Genomic DNA, 18,519 nt, shown 5'->3' on the forward strand with positions numbered 1-18,519 from the left:
CTTGAAATCTATGTGTCATGTGGATGTCCTTAATCACACAAAGGGCTCAATCCTTACTAACTTTCCAGCACAGAGGTAATGCAGCTCCAAGGTAAGGGAACAAACATGCCCTTGAGGAGGCCTTCATGATTGCCACCCAACTGCAGATTGCAGCACATGCCCCACTGGCACAGTTATGTCAGTGCTGGAAAGTTGGTTAGGATTTGGGCCAAAGAGACTCTAAATTCACCCATTATTTCCGACACCCCATTGCTCAGAAGCAGAACTGCACCTCATTGGGAGGGAGGCCTTGGATTTATGCATTAGATTTGGATGCTACCCCCTTCCTCAAGGCTGCTCAGGGCTTTGCGAAGGGTGCCCCCCTCCTCAATTGTATCCCCTCAACAACCCTGTGAAGGAGGTTACTTTGTGAGATAGTGACTGTCTCAAGGTCACCCAGAGTGTTCATGGGCTAAGCAAGGACTTAAACCTGCATCTCCCCTTCTAAATTCAACATGTTGGCTCTGGATCAGTGCTCTGCATCCAGGCAGGGGAAGGAAAAATCTGTTTCCCACAGTGTTTGCTGTGATGCCTGAACAGTCATTGTGTGGAACTTCTGATCTATGATGGTAGAGCTCTCCATTCATGTGCAGCATCTAATAGGCAGTGGCATATTGTCTGACCATGAAGGTCTGTTACTTGATTTCAGAGCTAACAGCTACTGGTAGACTTATATTCCACTGAGCCATTTATGTGGCTGGCCATCTTGACATCCTGTGGCAATGAGTTCCATAAGTTAGTTCCACGTGGCATAAAGTTGGACTTCCTTTCATTTCTCCTGTATCTATTCTCAATAAGTTTTATTGGATGCCGTTGTTTGACTATTTGGGATGACTCATTCTCTGCTGCAGTGTTTGCTAGGATCCCAGTGTTATTCCCTATTAACACCCATCCCTGACTTTGCGGAAATCTCCACCCTACATGAGATCTTTCCTATCCCTGCTGTGTCCATGGGGCAGGCATCAGGAGAACATTCCAGGCTCTGCTGGCTGTTGAAGCATTGACAGCCATGGTGAATTTGGGATAGGACAGAGGATCAATTAACCCAGTCTAAGTAAGAGGAAGAAAGCTAAGCCATGACTTGTCTAGACGCTAATCCAAATCAATTAACTCCTGTGGACAAGAAATTCATTTCTGACATACTTCCATCTCTGTAGATATGACTTGTCCAGTATCAGGACGGGTGACTATCCAGGAAACTTCTGCTAAATGCCCTGAGCTCCTTGGATGAAGGACAGTGTACAAATGTAGCAAACTCATACATGAGAAATCTGGTGCCTCCTACTAAGTTTTCAGGGACAACCTGTCTCTCAAGTGTGTGACTCACCATTTGTCAATTAGGGTTGAGTGAAAGGCCAGCAGTTTCCCCAATATGGTATTGCCAGCAAGGCCAGATGCCTCTCTCCTTGCTGTCTGAAATATATGGGAAATAAAGGGAAAGACTTACATGTAGAAGGAATTCCCTTCTCACTCACCCAACTGAGGCCCAGGGCAAGCGGAGGAAACTGAGGGCGGTGCTTGAGAACTGCCAGTGGTGGTAGGGAGGCAGTTCTTCACTGGGAGCCGGCTTTCCCCATGGTTTCCCCAGTTACTGTCTTCTGCAATAAACACCAACCAGCATATAGGTTGACTCCTTTGCAATAAACTGAGGAGCTGCAGGTTGTACAGCTGTGGGGGGGGGGGGTTGCTCATATGTCAGAAGCAGGGAAGTTTAGCAGCTGAAGTGGAATCAGCTGTTTACGAAGTTCAGGGAGAACATGATCATCAACTTTTACAGTCTTCAGGAAGCCAAGACAGAAAAGCTATGAGAAGAGCAGGAAGAGGTGACGGGGTGGATGTTGTGAGTAGAGGAGGAGAAGGAGGAGGAAAAGGCAGTGAAACGCAGAGTGTGCTCTGTGGGGGAGCCTGGAAAAGCCCTTGTGCAGTTGCCCACCCCTTGCTGCATGGTGTCTGTGCCGTCTGTGTAGAGTTGCATGGTGGGGTTTGTTGCCTGCACCTACTTGCATGTTTGACATTCAAAGCTGGGATGGGGTGCTTGTTCAGTGCTGATTCAACCATGCCTTATGCAGGGCCTGGCTCATTATTCAGCCCATCACATGTTCCCCATCTTCCTCTGCTGCAGACCCTCCCAGAATTAGAATGGGCCAATCACCAAAGAGGGAATAGGACTGTATGCCAACCTCTACTGGTCAATAACTCCTCCTGGTGTCCCAAAGGAGAATCTCCTTTGCCAGAAGTCCAGGAATCTATCCAGGCTGGGTGATTGGCTGGCTGCTGATGGAGGAACAGGGAGGCGTTGGCAGGATCCAACCCTGCTTGACGATGGGGTGAGGGAAAGACTTGGCAGGGATGCTAAAAAGAGGAGAACTATTCTGGGACCAAGGCATACTTGACAAGAGTCCCTTGCAAACAAGCTGCTTCTTTCCTGTCTTGCTCCAGCAGCCTGCATCCCGACACGATTTCCTTCCTGCTCTCCAGTGCCCTGCTTTTGCATGCTTGCCACTGAGAGTCCCTCTGCTTCCCACCGCTGACCATTCTACCCTTCATCATTTAGCTTGGCAACCTCCCTCCTAAGAGCTGGATAAGTCCTGCCATAAGCTATGTCAAGGGAGGGTCAGTTTCTAGTTTTGGCAGTGTGAGGGGCTTTTCAACCTTCTCTCTGCTGCCTAAACTGCCCCTTCAACTCTGATCTCAGCTCTTGAAGGAATCTCTTAGAGAGAGTGAAACTAAGGCCGTAATCCTAACCAACTTTCCAGCACTGACATAAGGGCAATGCAGCTCCGAGGTAAGGGAACAAACATTGCCTTACCTTGAGGAGGCCTCCATGACTGACCCTCCAACTGCAGGATGCAGCGCATGCCCCCCTATGCCAGTGCTGAAAGTTGGTTAGGATTGTGCCCTAAGGAGACCAAGGAATGAGGAACTGAAGCTAAGAAGACCAACTTCCAGAGAAGTTTCAAGGGCTGGTTTGGTGTCTGTTGGGTTTACCTGAGAAGTGGTAAATCTTATGCCTCATTTGCAGCAAGTCAAGTCCTATCTAGTTTATTGAGCCAGGGAGCAGGCAGTCATCTTTCTCTGGAAAGGCAGGCAAGAATCTTCATCAGATTCTGTGTCACAGCCAGACACACGTGCACCCTACTTTTGTGGAGGCATGTTACAAATCACAGCTGATCATGCCACCGGTACTGTAGGTTGGTTGCCTATTAGTGCCTACCCTAAAGGAACATCAAGCTGTGCAGTTCCGACTGTGAACAGCAGAGGGAGCTGAATGACATGCTTTTTGTCACCCAGTCTAACCAGGGATGACTGGAAACAAGAGGGAAGGAGGGAAATCAAGCTGCCCAGGCGTTGAGGAATGGATTAATTTTTTTCATTAGCATGGTGGCAAATTGTGAAATGTATGAAATTTTATTAAATAAAATAAAATGAGATGATGTCTAAGTACTTTCAAGTATGTCAAATTCAGAAGCCAGAAAGGGAAGCAATATTAAAATCTCATGATTTTTATGTCAGTAATTATGTAACTTCAGGTTTCGGCTGCCTGCTGATACTAACACTGTCTGCAATGGCACATCGGTCTTCAATTACTAATGTGTCCATCTCATGTTCCAGGCTTTTCTCTTGACTCTGGAGTGGGTATTACCAGGCAGAATGAGCTGAGTTTTGTAACAGGGGCACCCCGGGCCAACCACACTGGGGCAGTAGTGATTCTGCAGCGAGACAATGTCAACCGCCTGGTGCCTGAAGTGATCATCCCAGGGGAGAAGCTCACCTCGTCCTTTGGCTATTCCCTGGCCGTGGTGGACCTCAATCATGATGGGTGAGTAATGGGGGGGGGGGAGAGACTCCCTTCTGCCTGCTGGCATTTGGGCATATTCTGACGATGGACTCTTTGCTGTACCCTGGACTGAGTAAAAGAAGCATCTGATCAGTTGTCAACCCTGTAGCAAGAACTATCCTGTGTAAAATTTGGACTTGTGTTGTTCCATAGATGGGCATCCATCTGGAACGAATAACGCAATTCCCTGAAGTCAACTTAAGGACAATAGTGTTGTCCCTGATGTGTTTCTGGACAGGAGGCCCAGCCAAGGAGAGCATAAGAATATAAGAAGAGCCCCGCTGGATCAGGCCATAGGCCCATCTAGACCAGCTGTCTGTATCTCACAGTGGCCCATCAAATACCTGTGAGAATGCAATGGGCTCATGGTACAGTGGAGCAGCAATTATCAGGACAGTGGGCATAGGGGTGGGGCGTTACTCAAAACCTCTCTTCCAGAATTGTAAAAACATGTTGATTTGATAAGGTTGTTGAGTCACTTGCTCTGCGCTTCTTGTTCTGGTGTAACTCATATGGCTGTTGATACTCTGAGAGCAGTCAGTGTTTCCATGGCAGGCTTATTCACAGCTTGTTGTCTCTAGCTGGATGGACTTGGTGGTTGGGGCACCAAACCTCTTTGATCGCAAGGAAGGGATCGGAGGCGCAGTCTATGTTTACATCAACCAGGCCGGGCACTGGGAAAACGTCCACCCCATCCGCCTGAGTGGCTCCTATGACTCCATGTTTGGTATCGCAGTGGGTGCTGTTGGTGACCTCAACCAAGATAGCTTCCAAGGTAAGAGATCTTGGAAAGCCTCCTGCTGTGGGGCAAGGTTGAGTGGGAGCTCTTGAACTAGTCTGCAGGAGGTGACTGAGAACATGAGTCACAGGACAGGGAATTCTATGGATCAAGCCAAGTGTCCATACTTGGAAGTGGGTTCCCTTGATATCCTGCGGAACCTACTGCCAAGTGTACACAGTTAGGATTCTGGTTTCTGGGACTCAGAGATCCAGCAGGAAGAAAACCATTGGTAACTATGAGGTAGGGAGGGAGTACTTGAGTACAAAAGAATATGGAAGGGGAAAAATGCAATACATGATCTCAGTGATATTGCACTGGCCTAGTTTATGCAGTACAATAGTTTATGTAATAGTTGTGGGAAGAGTGTGTGATATATATGGAGTAAAGTGTGCATGTTTTGTAGCCTGCAACTTACTACAGTTAGATGTGAAGTGTATCTTGCGTGTTTGAGAAAGAATTAGATTGGCTGTTTGTGAATACTGATGGGTGTGCTGATGCTGGGAGAACCAAATGTGCCCATCATTGTGTAATATGCACCTGAAAGCAAGTGGTGAGTCACATGGCAATTTGGTGCTTGAAATATTTCTGCCTAATCAGGGTTGAGACCTGCCTGTGAGCCCATCAAGCCCAAGAATGTGGAAGGTGGCATGTGTTGTGAGGAGGATGTGGTTCTCACCCTTGGCTCTTCTTTTGCTTTCAGACTTTGCAGTAGGAGCCCCACTGGATGCTGATGGCAAGGTCTTCATCTATCATGGCAGCAACTTGGGGTTTGTCACCAAGCCTGCTCAGGTGAGTCCTGGATTCTTTATCATGGGTGGTGGCAGTTTGAGGAGCATTACATCTTTGCTATTCACCTTACTTTGCTCTCTTGTTATGGGTGCATCCTCTTTGCATTGCCCCAGTGGCAATCATGTTCCATTGCGTGCATGACCATTTCCTTGCTCTCTATCTCCATCCTCTGCAGATCCTGACTGGGGAGAGTGTTGGCATCAAGATGTTTGGCTACTCCTTTTCAGGAGGGCTGGATATTGATGGCAACCATTATCCAGATCTCCTGGTGGGATCACTCTCCAACACAGTGGTGCTGTACAGGTGAGTACATGTGGAGTATGGCATGAAAAAAGCCATAACGGAGTCCCAGGTCCCTCCTGGCTGTGTCTGCAAATGCCCCTTGCTGCTTTAAACCATAATCTGTTGCACCCTGCTGCTTTCCCCTGGGTAGGACTTCTTCTGAAGATCTCATGGTACAGATGGTCTAATCTCTTATTGACTCTTCAATTAAACTTTTAGGTCCCGGCCAGTCGTCCATATCTCCAGAAACATCATCATCTCCCCCCAGAACATTGACTTGGAGAACGTGAACTGCCGCCAGGGCATCTGGTGAGGAATGGTCTTCCTTCTCTTTTCTTCCATCACTCCCCCCATTATTCCCTTTCTCAAATGATGCAGAGTGGGGCTTTTTTGGGTCTGCCTGTTCATCCTGTTGTGCCTTTTCTCAGAAGAAGGAAACCGGTGCACATTCCATAGCTCTGAACAGGTGTTGTGCCTAATGAGTTGGAGGGCAAACAAATGGGGAAGTGAGAATCCTACCTTCAGCTCAAGGAAGGAGGAGGAGATCCCATCCTGACTAACAAACAACTTGTTTTTTAAGAAGTTTGAATTGGTGGGTGGAGACTGCAACCCTACTGAAGTGGGGAGAGAGTCCCTTGTTCACAGAAGAGCTGACTTTCTTAGCTCTCTTTTTCCTCCACAGTGTGAATGTGAGCACCTGTTTCAGCTACACAGCCAATCCTCCAAGCTACAGCCCCGCCATCCGTGAGTATTGGCAGGATTACACTGAGACAACAGAACTGGTAGGGAGCAGAGTGCTTCTCTTTACAGCCTCCCTGATGTATGCCTTGGAGCAGCCATTTTCAACCAGTGTGCTGTGGCACATTGGTGTGCCATGAATGGTTCACAGATGTGCCATGGAAGTTTGGGGGAGGATCATTTGTTAATAGGACCATTGGGGGAAGTGAGCCCCCCCAGATGGCAGTGTGGAGTACCTTGTCAATTGTCAAAAAACTGATGGTGTGCCTTGACAATTTAGTCAAGGCACTAAATGGTGTGATGGTGTGCCTTTGTCAGTGCATCATAAGATTAAAAAGGTTGAAAATTGCTGCCTTAGAGTCTCTCTCTCTCTCTCTCTCTCTCTCTCTCTCTCTCTCTCTCTCTCTGTGGGGGGGGGGGTCCTTTCCTCTGCTATTGTATGTGTGGCCTTTTCTCACATAGGGCATTTGCCAAGCATCCTTGTGGTGCTGATTGTCTGCTCTTCTTTGTTTGTCCTTGACATAATGTCAGGAAAATGTACTGTGTCAAAATGGCAGCAGTCCTTTCTGTTAGTATCTGCTAAGGAAGAAACTCATTTTAAGGGATGGCTCCTCCCCTAAGAAGCTTGAATCTGGACACCAAAAGAAGGAGCTTTCTGTTCTTCTCTCTTACCCTCTCTCCTACCGCAACTCACAGCCTCTACTTCTTCCCCCAGAGCTTGAATATACTTTTGATGCTGACACTGACCGCCAGAAATTAGGCCAGGCTTCCAGAGTCACCTTTCTGAACCGGAGGAGCACAGACCCCGAACACCAGCACTCCGGTGTTGTGGAGCTGCCCCAGCAACATGCCCGTAACTGTGCCAAGGCCACATTCCAGCTGAAGGTAGGTCTGACACCAGACCAGGACAGGCTGGCCCTCATGGGGCTGCTGGAACTCCTGATTTCTTTTAGCCTCTCAGAAGAACCTTCAGTCCAACCATGTGGGAAAGCTGTAATTGATATATAAGAGAATTTAAGAGCAGGGCATTTACAGAAACATGGATTATCAATGAAGTTTATGAGCCACACCATCCCTGCTTCAAATCCCATATACCCCAAACTGCACATTGATCATCATTTGCTTGACTCATTTGTTTGATGTTTGAAGGGGACACTAGAAAGTTGGTGTGTTCTAGCACTGGCCAGGTTGGCAGTGGAGAACTGGACATTCCGACCTCTGTCCCTGAGCTTTCGGTTTTCATTTTTTAAAAAGTCTCTCATTTTTTATTTACAGATTTATTATTTTTTAAATGCATTCAGTGGCACAGTTGCAATTAGTTTTGTTCCTGCCTTCTAGTGTTCTGGCCCCTGTGTGCAAGGGCACTGGGATGATTGACAGGCACTTGACACATTTTTAACTTTCTTAAAATTATTATATGAATTAAATAAGTTTACTTATTATCAGACCATCTGCATTTAGATTCTGCGGTTTTGTAGCGACTCGCAGTGTTTCCCCAAGCATACCCTTAGGCCCACACCCTAAGATTTCTAGTGATGGCCAGTTATTATGGCCCAATATGATTCACCGCCATGTGTCACTCCTGACCTGCCTCCGCTGCACATGCACCCTCCCCAAAACCCAGGCAGGAGAATTCAGCCCTTTACCTCCTCCACTCGCTTCTTCCCATGCAATTGTTTTTCCAAAGAGTGCACAACTGCACTTCCTATTTTATTCAAAGGGACTGTGTGAGGAAGGAGCAAAGTGAGTGGCTAGGAAAGCAGATCACCACTGCCTTCACTGCCCTGCCTGCTTCACACCTTCCTTGGCCAAGGTAGATCTGGAGGGAAAGGGCTGCAGGCTTGGGGTGAAGGGCACGCTGAGACTGCCACTCTTCCCACCACACACTGCTCAACATCTCACCAACATTTGTGTCACAGTTGGGCCAGCTGTGGCTACAAGTCGCCATACCCTGTGTGAGATGGTGACTGTGAACCCTATAATTGCAGCTTCTTATCATTCTGAGGACACCAGGGAACTACTCAAGGGAGTGCAGGCAGAGTAGCAGGGGAAGAAATCCATTAAAACCTCTGAGGGAAGAAACAGGATTACAGGTCCAGCCTATTTATATACGGATTTTTTATACAAGGATTTGACTCAACAGGAATGGCCCCTGCAAATGAGAAGGAATGTGCTGATCCCTGGAGAAGGGGAAAATGCATCCCTTTAAAATCAGTTTAAAACATTGGACAGTCCTTTAGAAATAGCCTCCTTAATAAGGGAACGGGCAGCTGGCTGACAATCCATCAATCCTTCTCTCTCCAGGTGACCCCTCCCTTCCTTCTGAGCACATGAAAGAAAGATACTTTGCATAGGTGAAGGGAGGGGTTGGAGCAAAGCCTTTCTAAGCACTTTGTTGGATTGTCTTAATGACTCTTATCTTACATCACAAAGGTCAGCAAGGCTGTTTTTAAATCACTGAGAAAAGAAACTTTGTTTTCTAAATTGATTTGCTATAGTGCTGTTTTTTGCCATCCAGGTGAGTGCTTGGAATGGAACCCAGGCGAATAATTAGTCTCAACCTGTACAGGTGTTTTCTTCTTTTTTTACAGGACCAAGTCCGTGATAAACTGCGCCCCATTGTGGTGGTGGTAAACTACAACATCAAGCATCGCCGCAACAAGCGCCAGGCCCAAGAGGCCACCCTGGGGCCACTGGCACCTGTACTGAACGCCCTGCCACCCAACACTCAGAGGACAGAGGTGAGTCTATATGGGGTAGTGTTTTCCAACCCTTGGCTTACAGGAGGACAAGAGAAGGAGAATGCGGGCCCAACCAGTCTTGAAACCTGGAATTTTCAGTACTGTTGTTGACACTAACCATTGGTTACGAAGGGTGAAGGCAAAACTTTAGAATACCATTTGGGGTATATGCTCAGGTGAATGAAGTTCATGCTTGGCTTATTTTATTTTTTATAGCCATTTAAGTATCTCTCGAGCACATCTTTGCCAAAATACGTACCAAAAACCCAAAGCAGAATGCTGGGGCAGGGCTTATATTTTCCCAGCCACAAAAGATTGCAAAGTTAAGGAGTAAACCACGTGTGCATCAGAACATTCCGAAGAGGTGTGCTTCCAAGTGGAAGTGCCTCTCTTTCTCCACAAGCAGCCGCAGGGTGAGGCGGTTTGGGATTGCAGTGCATGAGAAGGTCAATCCCTTTTCCCTCATGCTGTTTTCCCACAGAAAATCCCCCTCAAAATAGCAGTTGGCCCCTAGCGTAGTGATGTTAGGAGACAGCTGCTTCAGGGGTAAACTGCTCTTTGGGGTGTGTGTATATGTGTGTGTTGGCAGGGAAACAATGCATGTGGAAAAAATTTAACCCCCTCCTTCCCAATGGGATCATGCTCCATCCTGCAGCTATTTTTTATTTTTTATTTTTTGAGAAAGAGGGTGGAAGCACCCCTCTTTTGCATGCACTGCTATGAATATTAGGATTGACCCTAACTGATGGGGAAAATGCAAAGTTCTTGCAATAGAAGGGTGGTCCTGAAGAATAATGTCTGGATCCCCTGCAGGATATGGGCAAGAGGCACACTTTATTGTGGGACAGCAAAGAGCAACTGGAACAGCCTTGTGTCTGCACTGTTACTTTTTTTTGTGGGTTAGTTTTATATGGACTTCATTGAGGGATCGTCACACATTTTTAGGGCCAGGACAGGCCACAAGGGAACAATCACAAACCACAGATCAAAGGCCTGTTCAAGGCCAAGCTATGTGTAAAGACCAGGGAGTTCTTCCAATAGTGGCAGGGTGAGGAAGACTGCTTGGCTACTCATTACTCAATCCTGGGCTGCTTGGCTGTTCTTCCCATTGTGTCACCATGAGACTGTATCTCACTGAGATTCATGAAAGGGCCATCTCTGCTGGAGACTAGCTGCTGGGAGACCTGACTCGGGACACACTCACTCCGGTACCTTACAGGAATCTATGCTTTCAACCTGAGCTTGAGGTCAATATTGCAATCTGAACCAGTCCTTGATTCTTACAGCAATATTTTATGAGATGCCTTCGGAGATATCTTTGGGCCTTATGTTCCTACAGGTGAATTTCCTTAAGCAGGGATGCGGGGAGGACAAGATCTGTCAGAGCAACCTGCAGCTGAGCTACCGATTCTGCTATCGTATTGATGATACCGTATTCCACCCCCTGCCCAGGTATAATGAATGGGGTATGAATTCTCCAGGGAGGGGTGTGTTGATCTGATTCCCCAACACTCATTTAGTACCAACAGTGTTAAGTGAGATACAGAACACACCATTGCTGTGAAGGTGCAACATCGCCTGCTGCTCTCCTTTGCTGGAGTAGCTTTGTAGCTCCAGGTGTTTGGCATCCTTCCCAGGTTTATATGTAGAGGTGCTTCAGTGCTGAATCCTATCAGATTGATCCGCCAACTCCAGAACCAGTTTACATGGCCCATCACAATGGGGGTTTGTTTGATCCAGGAGGGCCCCCTCAGAGCTCCTTCTGTTTTGCCATAATTACAAAGGCAACTTGTAATCTTCACAGTTGCCTCTGTTCTTCTCCTCCAGGGGTGATGATGGTGTGGATATTTTTTCCATGAGTGACCAAAAAACCATAGCCCTGGAGATCCATGTCACCAATTTCCCTTCGGATGCAGCTGAGCCTCAGCGGGACGGTGATGATGCCCATGAAGCCATGTTGTCTATCTTCCTTCCACCTACCTTGACTTACTCTGCTTTGCGCCCCTATAATGCCACAGTATGTGTGGGTGCTTCTGTGAATATATTCTCCTAGCAGAGGGAAAGCAAGGGAAAGGGCATCTGTGGGATTAACTGCCATTAGTCTACTGACACTCAGATCACTGCCAGGTTTCAGTTTTGGGAGGCAAAGCATATCATGCTGCAGGGGTTAAGGAAGGAACAGCAAAAAAGCAGAGATGCCAGAGTGGATGATGTTGCAATCAGGGCACTAGTGTCACAGAAATGTTAGTTTTGTTGCGTGGTGTGTCTCAAGGGACAGAATTTGGCATCTGATGCAGAATTCAACACAATGTTTCAAGGGATAGATTTTTCTTAGCTCTTATAATGCTGAGAAAACCATCTTAAGAACACGTTGGTCACAGTACAATGGCATATCAGAAAAGGGCAGGCGCAGGCTTTCCACGTATGTGCCCCATGACCATTGATAGCCCACATTTCTATATCCTTCCATTGCATCAGTCCATGCCAACATGCTCTAAATTCTTTAAAAACCGAATTCACAGAAACAAAATATGCAGATCAATCCAAGCTAGTATATACAGTTGATTCATTCTCATCACATCACTTGGGACAGGATTTAGTTGGGGAGGGTTGTTTTGGTACAGAGCACATGCAGCTACTGACCATGCATGATCAGTCTTGATGATGTTTTGTCTTTCACAGGAGAAAGCCCCAACTTGTGTATCTAACGAGAATGCCTCGTTTGTGGAGTGTGAGCTTGGGAATCCCATGAAACGTGGAGCACAGGTGAAGTACAGATAAGCACCACCACCATCTATTCACACACATGCATGCATGTGCACACACACACAGAGCTTTCTGTACTTTTCCACATTTCCAAATTCTTCCTCCTGGTTTTTCCTCTCAGTCTCTGTTCTACCTCGTCTTGAGCACCTCTGGCATTACCTTGGAGACCACACAGCTGGAAGTGGAGCTAAAACTTAGCACGTGAGTAATGCCTACTTGGCTCTGAACAACGCCTCCTAGAGCAGTGGTTCACACACTTTTAGCACTGGGATCCCCTTTTTAGAATGAAAATCTGCCAGGACCCACTGGAAGTGATGTCATGACCGGAAATGACATCATCCAGCAGGAAAATTTTTAACAGTCCTAGGCTATAATCTTACCCACTCTTACCCAGGGGTAAGTCCCATTGACTATCATTGCTCAAAGCATATAAAGTAGCCTGTTCAAAGTACAGATCTGTAACATTTCCTCAAATGCAGTTGCATACCATGGCAGCATCAAGTCTAATATATCAAATATAAAATATTGAAATGAATGGGGTCCCACCTGAAATTGGCTTGCAACTCACCTAGTGGGTCCCGACCCGCAGTCTGAGAAACACTGTCCTAGAGCAAACCCCAGCATACTGCAAGACCACCTCTCCTGTAGAAGTGCTCTGCTAAACATGAGCTGCTTGATAGCTTATATCTATCCTTGCAAGACCTTAGATCCAACCTATCAAACAGACAAATTTTTTAAAACTCCTTAATTAGCCAAGTTTTTAGCTAATTAAAACTTAGCAGGGGATTCTAAAGATGCACCAGATGAAAAGCTGTGGGAGGCTACAGAGGGTAACAGGCAATTTACAGAGGCATGGGAAGGTACACATGACAGAATCCAGCATGAGGTGGTAACCAACCCTACTCCATTCAACTCCACTCATCTCTCCTCCACAGGATATCAGAGCAACCTGAGCTGGCCAGTGTGCTAGCACATGCCCGTGTGGTCATGGAGCTTCCTCTCTCTGTTACTGGGTAAGGGCCGCATTGGAAGAGTTCACATTCCATTCAGGTTAACTTTCTTGTTAGGTACATGTACAGAAAGGTTTGGTCTGTGCTGTGGGCTGCATCCAGAATGGGAAGAGGATTCAGGAAAGATGTGTGATAAGAAACCATATGACAGCTAATATCTGCTTTAAAAGACAACTTGGATCTTCAGCTCTGATGTAACATTTTTCATAGGTCTGTGACTCTTCTTCCCACACTAGACCTGTGAAGTAAGCTAGGCTGCGATATAAAGACTGGTGCAATGTCACTTGGGCTGAAAGCGTACAGGACTGTACACACTTCCCTGAGAGTAGGTTACATTCAATGGAACTGACAGCTGCATAGACATGCATAAGATTGTGCTGTTAGTGAGTTACCAGGCCTGAGTGAACATAGACCTTTCCAGTGCAAGTCCCACTAGAGTCTGGTCACTATATTGTATCTATCTGGGGTGCCATGGGATTGGGAACACCTGCAGGAAAGTGGTAGAATTCTCAGAACTGAGTGCTTTTCGTATCCTTGTGTTTGCACCATCCATATACAACATCTAATATCTGCCACAAAGCTCTGTGTCTCAGGCATGAAAATGAATGCGCACTCCCTGGTGAAATCTCAGAAGCAAGAGTGGAAGCTGATTGGAACTTTTAGTGGTCATTGGGATGGATGAGCTTTAGGGGCCTGCATAACTACCTCATCTGGGGCTAGGCAAACTAGAAGAAATTATGCCAAATAGAAAAATATATGCAAGCAGGTTAATTTGCATATATGCTTCATGATATAGGATTTTGTGCTGCCTTGATGCAGAATTTGGTATTTCTGTGTGCTGCCTGCCTGGTCCTGAGTATGTCTGTCTAGCTCAGTGACCAATGGGGACCAGCCCTCTGCTCTTGGATTCTGAATGGCAAACTGAAATAAGCAGACTCTGCCCTGGATCACTAGTACCAGTTCACATAGTCACCTGATCTACTGATGTCTGAAACCGATGGAGCCTCTGAGCATGGGACAGTAATTGGATTGTAGCTTGACTCCCCCCTCCTGTCTCTTGAGAGTTCCACAGACCCTTACTAATGCATCCTTCTCTCTGCAGAGTGGTTGAGCCTCAAAAGCTCTTCTTCAGCGGGGAGGTGCGGGGTGAGAGTGCCATGAAGCGGGAGAGTGAAGTGGGCAGTCCTGTGCTCTACAAGGTGATGGTGAGTGAGGCCATGGTTCCTTCATTGCAGAGCAAGGAGGCCCTGGCTGTAACAGCCTTTTTGAGTGCCTGCTGCTATTTCTAGGACAGTTCAGGCTGTTGTAGCTGAGAGAAGTTGTGGAGCCAAAAGCCAGAACTCTTGGATTGTATGGCCAGCTGTGACCAGGAGGAGTGGGATCTAGACAGCCAGAGTGAGGAGACAGGCAGCGAGGGAATGCATTGGTTATGCTGGAGTTCTTGCTGCAAAATATTGATAGACTTTTATGTCTTCTGTATATTGTGAGGAGGATGGAGAATTTCCTGTTCCAATAGTCTTAATCATGATCATTTAAAGCAGGGTTCTCCAAACATTTTGGCCAGAGGGCTGCATCAAATATCTGGCATGGTGTTGAGGACCGGAAGAAAATTTAAATATAAAATTTATATAAATAAATTAGAGATGAGCTCATTCATTCAAACTCAGAACACCCTCCAGATGCAACCAGAGCACAGTTCCAGTCATGTTCGGCCAAGTGGGCCAGAGGCTTTCAGGGGACAAGAGGCTGGCCGTGGGCTGCATTGAGGCTGGCCACGGGCCGCATCTGGCCCCTGGGCCAGGGTTTGGAGACCCATGATTTAAAGCATATGATTTGCCCCATAATCACCCTACAAGAACTTTAGAAGAGTGATAGAAAGTGCATTTCCTTCCATTGCATCTTAATGGATGAAGCATGCACCCCTATATTATTCATACAGAACTAGGGAAGGGTAGTGTGTCTCCCTTTGGAGACTTTTGACCCCCTCCTCTGGCATTCAAAGGATCACCAAGTAAGCCAATGGGATAGGTTTCTAGTTGTACCAGCTTTGCCCTCAACTATCCAGAAAATTGTGTGTTCCTTTTTGTCCCCCACCAGGTCTCAAACAGAGGTCAGTCACTGAACACGCTGGGCTCGGCCTTCCTCAACCTAATGTGGCCCCATGAAATCAGAAATGGAAAGTGGCTTCTTTACCCCCTACGACTGGAGCTCGAGCTGTCAACCCAACCTCAACGCCGCACAGTCTGCACCCCAACTCCCAACCCACTGGGTCTGATTCTGGTGAGTGGCATAGGAACCAGGCACACAGGGGATGCATTGTGCACTGGTGAGAGTGGTGAGCCTCCTCTCTTCTGGGTAGATATAGTCTTGAGGCATGTGCTACCAGCAGCCATGTCTTTGACTCTCTCTGCAGCATGTGGGAGAAAAAGCACACCTAAGTGGGTATTTGTCTGTTTGATCCCTTCTAGGAATGTCCAAAATATACCCATTTGTTTGGGAAGATATTTCTGTCTTCATAAAAACTGGCACCTCACATTTGGGACATTGATCTACAAACATAAACAGATATGTAACTTCTGCAGAAATAGAATGCTCTTAATTCACGAACTGTGATAGTACATCACATTCCCTATTCAGAACATAAAGGGTACTTCAGTGGTTCTCAAACATTTAGCCCTGGGACCCTCTTTTTAGAGTGAGAATCTGTCAGGACCCACCAGAAGTGATGTCATGACTGGAAATGACATCATCAAGCAGGAAAATTTCTAACAATCCTACCCACACTTAGCCAGGAGTAAGTTCCATTGACTGTCATTGTTAAAAGAATATACATAGTAGCTTGTAAAAACTACAGGTCTGTAACATTGCCCCAAATGCAATCACATACCATGGTAGCACTAAGTCTAATTGATTAAAAATAAAATACTAAAATGAATGGGGACCCACCTGAGATTGGCTTGCGACCCGCCTAGTGGGTCCCGACCCACAGTTTGAGAAACACTGGTGTACTTTATTGTACGCTGTTTCCATACAAAAGCCCTGTCCTAGGTATTTCATATTATTCTCCATTCACAAGCACAGGTCTGATATTTTGGTGTATTCTTTCCCCACAGATCTGCCTTTGTTGTACTGGGCACTAGCTATCACAACTGGCTCCCCATTCAAGAACACAGTCACGGCTTTTTGTCACATTTTTTCTTGTTGTGCGTGTGTACCAAATTACTGGATTTGTTTGTTTTAATGGATCCGCAAGTACTCTTTACAAACCTGTTTCTTGTTTGAGACACACAGATATTTGTGGCATTCCTCATCATTCACTCTTTCCTTCAGGAGCCTCTTCACCAGGGCAGAAAGAAGCGAGAGGCTGAGCAGGGAGAGGTGCCCAGCCACCCATCACTGACTTACGGGGAAAGGCGAAAAAATGTCACCTTAGTAAGTGGGCCTGTGTGCAAAGGCACTTGTCAAGGCGGTGTGTATCCAAAACCTCTGTGAGATTGCTCTGCAAGCCTGGAATCTGGTTTCCAGGCTTGGACAGAACTTGGCATTGTGCTATCCCAGCAGAATAACAATGACATAGGGAGGGGTCAACTCCACATTACATGCATGGGGGTGGAACAAGGCCTTGATGGGTTTTTTGTTTTAATGAACAGCAACCTCAAGAGGCTGCCAACTGCAAGAGTAATTACTCACCAATTAGTATCATTGGAGCTGAGGGAAGTGCCAACACAGTGCTCCCTTCCAAGCTCTGCTGACCTTGCTCCCTTATCTGCATCCCGCTTCAGGACTGTGCTCAGGGCACTGCACGTTGCCAGCACTTCCAGTGCCCCCTCTACAGCTTTGACCGCGCAGCTGTGCTCACCATGTGGGGCCGCCTCTGGAACGGCACCTTTTTGGAGGTAAGTCTTACTCCCTCTGCTGGGCATTCGAGGCACAGCAACATAAACATAAGTCATGGCAGATCTTATGCAGAGACTCATCCCAGCACAACCCATTTTAGATTAGGAAACGTGAATGTGAAGGAGACTCTCCAAGGTAATCCACTATAATAAATCCAGTTGGTGGGAAGCTGATGTACCCTAATTTACAGATTTGGTGGCTTCCAACTCTTGTCCCACATTTTTTGAAATGCTGTTTACAGTACAATCCTATTTTTGGATTGGATTACTTAGAAGTAAGTCCACTGTGCTCAATGGGGCTTACTCCCAGGAAAGTGTATATAGGATTGCCACCTTAGATGAAGTAATTCATGACATAGCAACTGAGGCAAGGAAACCAAGCATAGCTTGCAACACTCTTGCAGAAGTCTTCTAACAGTGGGCTCTGGTAGAGTGACCTGGGTGACACTTGGCTGTTCTGAGCCCTTTTCGCTCCTGCCCTTAGGAGTACTCACAAGCAACATTAGTGGAAGTGATTGTTCGGGCTAGCATCACAGTGAAGTCCACCATCCGAAACCTGGTTCTGAAGGACGCCACAACACAGGTGCCAAAGCCTCCGGGCTGAGCTAATGTGCTATTTTCCCCTTTCATTGCACAAAACAATCCAATCCAAGATCTTTTGCAACCCAGGGCAACAATTTAAGTTGCACCTACTAATTATTCTTCCAGTTGCTGCTGCTGCTGGGGAATCTTGCTGCAATCTTAAACTGCAGTGCATTTCAGTGCATGATATCACAATTCTGTATCAGCCAAATATATGGATTGGGGCTTTTGAAAGTGGCAAAAAGTGCCCATTTAGTTTTTGTTTTGCTTTTTTGCTTTGTTTTGTTTTCTTAAGGAAGGAAAAAGGGTCTGAATATTCAGGTTCTCAAAAAATTGGCCAGGGAGAGGGTTTGTCTTCCCTGTCTAGACCCTAATAAAAAGGGAACAAAAGGTTACCTTATGATGAACCTTTAATGAGGAACAAAAGGTTATCCTCAAAAAACAGTGTGCTAACAGGACCACAGATGAAATGTGGACTGCATGTCCTTTGCACATAAGCAGCGGCAACAGCAGATTGTACAAAATAAAACACCATCCCTGCTGATTTGGATGCACCCTTAGTTGGATTGGAGCCTGTGGTTCAGCAGCAGCCTGCCATAGTTGCAGCCATTTTGCGGAGGGAGTAGTGGGCAGCTTGTACATTTTGGCTCATTTCTGAGGCTCATGTGCTGCTTTTGTGACAGCTATCATCTCTAGTTAGCTCTGTCATTTACTGTAACACTCTCTTCCCAGATCCCAGTGACTGTCTACTTGGACCCCAGTGTGCCCTTGGCACGAGGTGTGCCCTGGTGGATCATCCTCATTGCAGTTCTAGCTGGGATCCTGGTACTAGGCCTGCTAATCTCCATCCTGTGGAAGGTGAGATAGTCTGGAGGAGGTGGCGGGGGGTGGGTGGCTGCGACAGTTCCATGATGCTCACAGCCCAGTCCTATCCAGCTTTCCAGTGCTGTTGCAGCCATGTTGGTGGAGGGACAATCACGGAGGTGGCCTCAAGGGAAGGGAATGTTGGTTCCCTTACCTTGGGGCTGCATTGCAGCTGCATCAGTATTGGATATGT

General features: G+C 46.7%; 1 protein-coding gene across 6 annotated transcripts in view; it reads left to right on the forward strand.

The window, feature by feature from the left end:
• The window catches only part of ITGA7 (integrin subunit alpha 7), a 64,084-nt gene that overhangs the window by 41,873 nt on the left and 3,692 nt on the right, over positions 1-18,519 (forward strand). For 5 of the 6 annotated variants that reach the window (XR_010793773.1, XM_066615089.1, XM_066615088.1 and 2 more), the window contains 19 exons: positions 3,652-3,859; positions 4,459-4,652; positions 5,359-5,447; positions 5,623-5,750; positions 5,949-6,038; positions 6,412-6,473; positions 7,183-7,352; positions 9,059-9,208; positions 10,548-10,660; positions 11,036-11,225; positions 11,891-11,974; positions 12,096-12,175; positions 12,910-12,987; positions 14,087-14,189; positions 15,082-15,264; positions 16,315-16,416; positions 16,767-16,880; positions 17,365-17,463; positions 18,195-18,320. Coding sequence is in view for 5 of the 6 variants with exons in the window: in XM_066615089.1 (XP_066471186.1) it covers positions 3,652-3,859; positions 4,459-4,652; positions 5,359-5,447; positions 5,623-5,750; positions 5,949-6,038; positions 6,412-6,473; positions 7,183-7,352; positions 9,059-9,208; positions 10,548-10,660; positions 11,036-11,225; positions 11,891-11,974; positions 12,096-12,175; positions 12,910-12,987; positions 14,087-14,189; positions 15,082-15,264; positions 16,315-16,416; positions 16,767-16,880; positions 17,365-17,463; positions 18,195-18,320 (2,363 nt within the window). In the remaining variant the exon portion in view is untranslated. The other variant, XM_066615087.1, reaches the window with a different exon arrangement.

This window comes from Tiliqua scincoides, chromosome 2 (assembly GCF_035046505.1).
Source record: "Tiliqua scincoides isolate rTilSci1 chromosome 2, rTilSci1.hap2, whole genome shotgun sequence".
NCBI classification, from domain to species: domain Eukaryota; kingdom Metazoa; phylum Chordata; class Lepidosauria; order Squamata; family Scincidae; genus Tiliqua; species Tiliqua scincoides.